General features: G+C 39.1%; 1 protein-coding gene across 3 annotated transcripts in view; it reads left to right on the top strand.

Annotated features, from left to right (window-relative positions):
* Positions 1 to 9,308, top strand: part of SUCO (SUN domain containing ossification factor) — a 110,289-nt gene extending 100,981 nt beyond the window's left edge. For all 3 annotated transcript variants that reach the window (XM_019501947.1, XM_019501948.1, XM_019501949.1), the window contains 5 exons: positions 1,544 to 1,648; positions 2,325 to 2,479; positions 2,975 to 3,066; positions 7,110 to 7,165; positions 7,317 to 9,308. In XM_019501947.1, coding sequence (XP_019357492.1) covers positions 1,544 to 1,648; positions 2,325 to 2,479; positions 2,975 to 3,066; positions 7,110 to 7,165; positions 7,317 to 7,763 — 855 coding nt within the window. In that variant the 3' untranslated portion in view covers positions 7,764 to 9,308. The remainder of the gene's footprint in view (positions 1 to 1,543; positions 1,649 to 2,324; positions 2,480 to 2,974; positions 3,067 to 7,109; positions 7,166 to 7,316) is intronic.
* Positions 9,309 to 9,557: the final 249 nt, after the last annotated feature.

Here is a 9,557-nt window from a genome sequence, read left to right on the forward strand (position 1 = left end):
TCTTTTTTCAAAACTTATTCTGAATCTCATGGCTGTCTCTGTTGCTTGGTTTTGAGTGTGGACAGTAGGGGCTGTACAAGCTTACTGTGGCCATTGGGCAGGAAGTCCCATCCTTTTACCTGTCGGGCTTGGGAGGCGGCTGTGAGCAGTGCAGCCTCCCCACCTGCTCTGTTCATCCCAGCCTAGACGCTCAGTACTGAGCCTCACACTGCCTGTAGCCACCCAGCTGCTATGGGGGAAGGGGTTCAGGGGCTTCAAGTGCCTGCCAGTTGTGGCTGTTGATGGCCAGACCATGCACAGCCCAGCAGAATGGGTAGTGGGAACTGGCCTTGGGCTACTGCACTGCAGCTACCAAGCTGTACCCTGTTTCAGCTGCCTGGCCCTGCCAGGGTATGTCTGGGGCCTGGGAGCACAGGTACGAGGTGGGGGATGCACTTAACTGGAGTGTGGGGGTAGGCGCAGGTTCAACTATGGGTCAGTGGGAGGGGTTAGTTCCAGCCTGCCACCCCTGTAGGCACTGCAGCCCAGATCTGGCCCAGACATTCAGAGCAGCAAGTCAGTCTGGGAGGCACCACAACTGCCAGGTGCTCCAGAGCTGCAGCAAGGCAGCAACTCTGTGCCTGGCCCCACTGTACCCAGTGTCTCTGCTTGCCCCTGCATCCTAGGATACTGGGGGACTTCAGCTTGGAGAGAATAGCTGTGGGAATTGACCATATGGTAATGGAATAGGAACGAAATTAGGTTGATTGGAGATGATCATGCCCTGGAGTGGCATAACTTTTTAAGGTGGATAATGAGCACTTTAAACCACTTAAAAGCTGTTAATATGCAGCCAATTCAGGGGTTAAGAACTCCAGAAGCTGCCTAAAATTACTGTGTAACAAGGCCCTTTGTAATATTTATAGCACCATGCTCCTTTTGAAATTGACCCCAAAGAAGTGTTTAACAAGCATTGGGTTGAAAGCAGGGCAGGGTGGCACCTTAAAGACTAACTCTTTCAGAAAAGGTAGAAGCTTTTGTAGACAGCAGCCTGTTTCGTTGGAGTGTAAGCAACTGATTGTTAGACTCACAGCAATTCAGTTGCTATTGTTGACACACAAAAGCTAGACCCCTCTTTATCATACAGGGCAGTGGGTTGGTTTTTTATTCTCGTACTTCACAGATAAAATGACACGGATAGAAACCATCATAGTGAAATGCATTTTCTGTAAGGTAGCTTTTTGGGATAAAGCCAATACTTGATCTGTGCAGATTTCGGTAGTGTTCATGTAAAAACTTGGCACAATCAAAATGCAATGGTACATGCTGCTTAAACTTTAAAGATTTATGCAGAAAATCTTTGTTTTGTAGAATCTAGATCCAATTATCTATGGTAAATATTTTCTTTGTATCTAATCAGTATATAAACAAAGCTTTCTTCACTCTGGCTCTATGGACTCTAATGTAGTAGATCAGGTGGAATGTATTCTGATAAATTTTAACAGCACATGGTGATAGAATTCTGCAAAGTAAAATTAACTTATCCCCATTTTGTTTTAAACAGGATCAGCGGCAAACAGAAGCCATCCAACTGCTACAGGTGCAGCTCAACAACATGACTCAGCTAGTTTCCAATCTGTCAACAACTGTAGCTGAACTAAAACGTGAGGTAATTATAACATCTCGGTGTGGCACAAGAAGCTGGGCATGGAAAACTTGTCTACAAATATTTTCTGGTTCTGTTGTGGCCAAGGATCTTCCTGAAATGCAGTTGCATCTGCAAAGAGATGCAGATAATGTTTTCAGGCCCTTGGCAGTTAGTCAAAGCAAAGCAGTCAAATAGTATGGGAAGCAGTCTTGGATAACTGCTGCAGTACAGAGTATAGGGTCAGTAGCACAGAACAAACTAACAGTGCAAGACTGCTGTCATAGTTGGATTTGCCTACCTCCAGGAGGTCAGGACTTTTGGTTGAGTAAGGTGACAAAGTAAGTTTTTGGTGCCTCTGTGCAATTAAAATGAGACCAGCTATCTGATACTTAAGTCTTTGGTAATTGTTGAGACTTCAAAAATGTTGGGTCTGCTGGTTAAGTTATCAAATATAATAGGCAAGTGAATTTACAGTATGGCAAATGCCAGGCTGTACAGTAAACACTCAGTTTTTAAAAAAAAAAACCCAGGAAAAGTATTGGATATAAAAATTGAAAAAGAATCCCCAGAATACACTGAAAACTTACCATGGTCTTAAGCTCAAAAGAAGTTGAACAACTGTTTAATAATATACTTTGTTTGCTGCATTACAGTTAAACTAATCTTTTAACTTTAAAAAAATATCTCTTTTTTTCAGGTTTCTGATCGACAGAGCTATCTGGTGATTGCTTTGGTTCTGTGTCTCATCCTGGTTTTGATCCTCTGTATGCAGCGTTGCAGAAATGCATCTCAGTTCAATGAAGATTACCACTCAAAAATTCCCCAAAGTAATCATTACCCTAGCCCCAAAAGGTACTCCTCTATTAAAATGTATCAGTTTTTACAGGCTTTATATTTACACTTTATCTAGAAATTTAGGAGGAAATGAGGGACTCCGTCCAGTTGGGAGGATGTCATGTTTGTCCATTTCACTTTGTACTAATTCTTTTATGCAAGTTCAGAAGCTTAGCTTATGAAATGCAACAGAGGCTTCTGTAGAAGAATCCTGTAACTGTGGGAATTAGATTTCCTTTTGAGATTTGAGTAATGCCTTGTTCTTGGAAGGGTTTATGGGCACTAGTGAAGACACTACTCCAAATTCTGGATATGAAGAGAACACTTCATGTTGCTCTTAAGGTGTCCCGTGGCCACTTTTGAAAGAGCACCACCAACAAGGTCCAGAATAATTTCTGAGATGCCTGGCCATGGGAAAGTCTGACTACAGTACAAAGCACAAAGGGCATTAATAGAGACATGAATCGGATCATTTGTTAAATTGCAATTCTTTGTGGATTTTGTTACTTACAGATGCTTTTCCTCCTATGATGATATGAATCTGAAAAGAAGAACTTCTCTTCCACTTGTCAGATCCCAGTCTTTTCAACTAACTGGCAAAGAAGGTACTATTTATGTACAGTTAATTCTTAGCATTTTGTTAAATGTGTAAAATGTGGTTTCTGTATTTGTATATTTATGAATGTTGTTTTTAAACCAGTTTTCAGAAGAGGAATCCAGCAACACTGTACTTGGTTTCCACCAATGAAGTGCATCATTGGGTACATTAGAAAACAATGAATTGCAGTAATTCAATGAGTTATAAAAGAAGACTGTGGACACAATAGTTAAATCACCGTGGACAGGATAAAGTAACTGGTCATGTGTACACAAGACATTTACTGTGGAGTAGATTAATTAGCTGCACAGACAGGTGCACATGGAGATGTGCAACATGTAATTAGACTGGAGTAAACTAACTCCACAGGAGAATAGTACCTGGTTCAGGCAGTTGCAGTCCTGTGCACACATGAAGATGCTGTGCCTGGGAGCAGCTGACTCCAGCATGAACTGCACTGGAGTTCATTGTTACATGCTAATTGCACATGTAGGTGCATCTACTGTAAGGAAAATACAGGTGGATAAAATGCAGTTTCTACTTACATTAGAACATGCATCTTTAATCTCAAAGCATTTTTTTGAGACTTAATATTTAAGTGTCGGTACTTCTCTTAATGTCTCTTCCAGCATCCTCAAAATGTCTTTAAGGCATGGGTTCAAAACTGTTTCATAGGGTAGTGCTGCCCCCACTGTGCTGCAAATACAAGCCCTCCCAAGAAAATGTCCAAATCCTTAGTAACGTATCTGAAGTTACAGTACAGTCTGTTACTGCTGTCACTTGCCTGTTCTTTATCAGAAGAGTTCTTGAAGCCTAGCAATGTTAACTCATAAAAAGTAATGAAAAGATGCTGAATGTGGGTTTTGGAGTTTTTTGTTTTTTTTGTTTTTAAAGATGAACAAAAGACGAAAGAGTATCTCTTGCCAACAAGTGAGTTGGAATGTCTGCTTCTGAAAATAAAATTACAGAATATATGTAAGCAGCGGAATGCAGCACTGGAGCTTTTGCAATTAAAGATTATTTATACTGAGTTGGTTTTCCACTTTTTGGATAGCAGTAGAGTAATCCTACAGCAAATTTTGCTAAAAGGTGGATGAGGACTTTTCTCTAAGCATAGGTCCTGACCAGCAACTATATTCTAAAATGGATTGTTTTCTTGATCGTTCTAATGTACAAGGAAGTTTAATTGCTGTTTTCAAAGCAAATATTCCAAAGTGAATCGGGAGAATCCAGTGATCAGAGACCAATTTTTGAACAATCAAGAGGGTGACAGAAATCTATCACTGTAGAACTGTAGAGTTATGTTTGTCCTAGATCCTGTGAAAGATATTTATTTCTGAGGGGTTTTTTTCAGAAACCTTTTTCCATCTTGAAACTGTTTGGAGTAAACTGAATTGTGGTTCAAAGAAATTTATTAGGTATTCTGTACGCCTATTATTTGAAAACAAACCAGCAATCTGTAAACCTGGAATAAACACCTACCAAATAAACCCTATTCTAATGGAGGCTTATTCTTACATGGTTGTCCTGGATTTCTTTATATATGCCTGATTTATCTATATTTAGGATTCTTTCAAGGTCCAAGATTTTTCCGAACCAAAGGCCTAAAGCCATACCTGCTCGCCCAAATCAGTGTCTAGATTTTTGTGACTAGAACACATGAACTCTCATTCAGTTGATCCATGTTGGTTTGTCAGAAACATACACTTTCATTTCTCTGCTGTTCCTTGTTAATAGCAATTTGTATAGTATTAGACAGCTGAATATATTATAAATGTAAGTGGGGGATTAAAATAAGAAAAAAATATTCAATATAATACTGGGGAGCTGTTCTTCAAATCTGCTAGAAACCAAAGTTTGAATGTAAACCCTTTTTAATGCATTTTTAAACTACCCTTTAGTCTATCCTACAACATCTATTCAATTTGTGTATAAATAAGGTCAGTTGCCTTGATATCCTAGACAACACTATAGTAAATAACTCCCTTCCTCACTTCAGGCTGGCAAAATAAATTGCAAACATGGTTCTTATTCCTTTATAATGGTTACCTCATAATAACCATTCAATTCTTAAACTTGATATTGCTAGGTCTAAAAGGCTATCATTAGCATCAACATCTGCATCCAGCAGCTGAGGAATCTGGTATGCAGTCCTATTTGTAGAGGATTCCTTTTTCAAATCCTGTTTAGTACTCCTAAAGTCAATAACTATTGGCCATGCTACACTATCTGCATGCAAAACAGAGCCCAAAATGTTGCCTTTAAACTTACACTTGAATGCATTCACACTGTGCATTAGAATGCCCTCAACATGTTTCTGTGACTCTGAAATTGTGAATTATATAATTCTTATAGTTCACAGCAATCCTGGAAGGTGTGTGTGTGTGTGTGTGTGTGTGTGTGTGTGTAGAAACAGGGGTCTTGCAAAGGCATAGTAGCAATTTACGAAAATTCAGGCTATTGATGTTTGAGTACCCAATTTAAAATGGCACTAGCTAGCATCATTGAAACTTGGTGCTTAAATGCCTGCCTCAAACTGCCTTAAATTGGGCACTCAAAGTATGGAGGGATCTAAATTTTGTTAGTTGCCTTCCAAAAATATGGGCCGGGTTTTGGTTCCCTCACTAGGGAATACATTTTCACTTGTATTCTGAACCTAGGGGCACTCTTACACATGCTCCAGGGGGGCGGGTGAGGGGACAGGACAAGCTTTAGTTCAGGCACCCCCGCTACCATTTTTAAGCTTGGGAACACTGATGCACAAGACACAGGAGGCTGCTGGAGCAAGATAATTGCCACACTCCAGCAGACTGTTAATCAAGTCTGCTCCTGCATGCTGTAATTAGTGTCGGATCAACCTCTGCTCTTGGATTAGCACTTTTTCCTAAAACAAATGAGGAACTGCTAATAAACCAACAAATACAGTTCTCTTTGTTTGGGAGGAACAATTTTTTTTCTTTACTGTGTGAGCAGGAAGAAACCACATGAACAAATGTAAGAGACCAGCTAAAACCTGGATTACTACTTCTACACACACACTTTTTGCTTTCAGGATTCTGTGCTTCTGTTTGAATACAGTAGTTTGAGTGGTGATTGTAGCCACGATGGTTCAGAAATTATGCAAGAAGCAAGGGCTTCTTAGGGTGATATCTTTTATTGGACCAACTATGTACATACGTGGAAACAGTGGGAACACGTAAATAGTTGGTCAGATTTATAAGATGTATCGCCTTAATAAATCCTTGCCTTCTGTTTGGAAGTGTGACTATGAAAACACTGAAGCAATAATAACTTTCAGTTTTAGGCTGGCATAGGCAGCCTTCCTATTTAAGTTGCATTAGCTTGTATTTGCAATATTTTCTTTATTTTACTATATTGGTCTGATTTCAAATCTGCCATTTTTTTCCTTCAGAAAAACAATAAACATCGCATTCAGCTTATGTGGGGCAGTCTTAAAATAAGACTTTGGTATTTTTGTGCATGCAGTAAAAAAATCAAGCCAGGATTCTTTTTCCAGATTTAATTTAGTTTATTAGTGTTTAACTCTAATTCTTGTTGGTTACTTGATTCTCCAATGGGATTTTGCAGTGACAGTAACAGTTCAATGTCTTTATCTGCAGTTATCAGCTTTTACATGGGGGGAGAAAGGGGAGGGGCTGTTTCCTAAAATTTCATAATCCCATAATGTTTAGGTTCAATCTGAACAATTCAATATTTAGCTAGATTATTATGCACGGTCTTTTGGACTAACCTATCAATGAGATCTTTCAGTTCATACGCAGTTATGTTGCTTTAAAACGAACCATTCTGACTTGTTAAAGATTTATCGAGCTGTTCAGTCTGGAGTCCTATTTTTTTCTCTCCTTACACATGCATCTCATTAAGAGGCAATGGGAGCTAGGGAATGTATTGAAAGCAGGATAACATAAGTTTGGATGAAGGAATAAGAACCAGTATCTAGAATTTGCATAACCCTAGAAATATGAAGTGCCTGTAGTTGTAATTTCAAGTTTTTATTGTCCTGTTAATATATTAAATCTCTTCTTCCAGTGGATCCAGGCGACTTGTACATTGTAGAACCCCTGAAATTTTCACCAGAAAAAAAGGTAGAGTACCTCTTCCAGTAGGTGGTGCTTCTCTCAGACCAAAAAAAACCCTTACTGGTGCTTATACTTGGGGGTTTTTTTGTTTTTGTTTTTTTTTTTTTAAGTCAGATTGCATTGCATAGTCTAATTATTTCCTCCTCTTGTGGTTTAGAAAAAACGTTGCAAGTACAAAAGTGAAAAGATTGAAACTATCAAGCCAGCAGCAGAGCCTCTGCATCCGATAGCCAATGGGGAGATAAAAGGAGGGAAACCCTTTACGAACCAGAGAGACTTCTCTAATATTGGAGAGGTGTATCACTCTTCATACAAGGGACCTCCATCAGAAGGAAGCTCAGAAACTTCATCACAGTCTGAGGAGTCCTATTTTTGTGGCATTTCAGCTTGTACAAGTCTGTGCAATGGACAAACCCAAAAGACAAAAACTGAGAAGAGGGCTTTAAAACGAAGAAGGTCAAAAGTACCAGACCAAGGGAAGCTTATAAAAACTTTAATACAGACTAAGTCGGGGTCAATGCCAAGCCTTCATGATCTAATCAAAGGAAACAAAGATATAACAGTGGGAACACTTGGTGTCACAACCGTTTCTGGACACGTCTAAAACTAGCTGAACATTTTCATCAGGAGAGTTTTGTTCATCTGAACAGCCTGTGGTATTCTGTGGGAGGATGGTGGGAGACAAAGAACTCAACTAATTGGAAAGTATTCAGAAATGATGGTTTCTGCCTCTTGTACGTCAGTGGGATTGTGTCCGTCAGTTACAAGCTGCAATTTTGCAAAGCTGATAGTTTCCTTTGTGGACAGCTTGGGGGGAGGGAGGAAGGGCTCATTTTATAAAGGGTTTTTTTCACAATTCCTGGGGCAAAGATTTTTTTGAAACCCAGTTTGGGTGGAATAGGGATAAAAGCCTAATCCTCTTCCCTTTTAGCTTTGTTCCTATTTCTTGCACCTTCCCATATTTATGTGCCTTTTGTCTATTTATAATGCCACTGGAAGCGGGGGCAACAGAACAATTTGTTTGTCATTTGATTTCTTTTGTAATTTCTCTAGCTTTTTTGAAGATGCAACACTACAGTGCTGTAAAAGGATGTGTTGGCCTTCAGCTGGACTCAGTAAAGTGGGTTAGATATTGTAGAAATACTAATAAGGTAGACTGGCTGATTAGATCTTTGTTTTGCAAACTCACTTGGGCAAGACATCTTGTTACTTGAAGCCATAACGTCAAATTTCAGAGTTTCTTAATTAAAATGCATTGTAGTATTCGGGTGTATTTAAATGAATGAGAATTTCCCAACAATTTCTGTGCTGTACATTACAGGATCTTGTAACAACAACCATGCCTTTTTCCCCAGATGGAATTTTTTGTAACTCCTAAGATTTATTTTAGCCTCTTCATTTCCTATTTTAATTCAGAATATGGCAACTTCAGGATATCTAGCCAACAAAAATATAAAAGTGACAGCAAAGTGTTGGAAATGGCTGTCCTAATCAGTCCTGGGTACAAATGCATCAGTGAGTTTGCCAGGCTTTGAAATCTAACTGGTCAGGTCTGTTCAAAAGTGGATATTTCCCTAAAGTTTTGCTTTTGTATTGGCTAACCAGTTGTGCAGTGTATGTATGTATTTAGTACTTTCATATCTGAATGTGTGAGTGTGTGTTGACAGTAATTGTATATTTGGATAAAATAGGATGTATGGCTGCATAAAATTTTGTGAATGTGAATCTGAGTGAATGGGACAAAAGGATATTCCTTTATGAAAGTTGTTACAGGTTCATGTTGTACAACTAAGTTAACTTATTGAGCACTTTTAGTGATACCTTTTTTTAATGGATCTAATGCCTTTCCTGGGTATTGTATGTAATGTGACTTATTTAAGGCCTTTGTTTTTGCTGCTTTCATGTTAGGTTTTGAATACTTTAAGGTGAGGTACTTTCAATGTCAATCTGCACAATTAGCCAGTCAGAGCACGTGGACCTGATTTTTTAGAACATGTATTCAGAAGAGCTCCCAATTGGAATCAGGAAGAAGTTTTTATACCATCTGAGTGCAGCATACAATGTTGTGGAAGAAAGAGTATGTAACTACAGAGCTGTAGTGCCATTAGAAACTGTGAATTTCCAAATAAATCTGAACAACTTGTCTTTATTTTAGTGGGTTTTTCCTTTACAAATTGTATGGGTTGAAGTTCATAATACAAAAAGAAATATGATGCAGTGCCAGGTAGGTGGGAGGGAGGGAAGCAGTCAGGAAACCTGGTTTCTATTCCTGGCCGAGTCCCTGACTTGCTGTATGGTCCTGCATAAGTGCGTGTCTTGTTTCCCTCGTTCGTTTAGCTAGTAAATGCCTGTGATCTTCATGGTAAGCAAATAGCACACAGAATAAAGGAATCTGGAT

Source organism: Gavialis gangeticus, unplaced genomic scaffold (assembly GCF_001723915.1).
Source record: "Gavialis gangeticus isolate Ggan-Ray unplaced genomic scaffold, GavGan_comp1, whole genome shotgun sequence".
NCBI lineage: Eukaryota > Metazoa > Chordata > Crocodylia > Gavialidae > Gavialis > Gavialis gangeticus.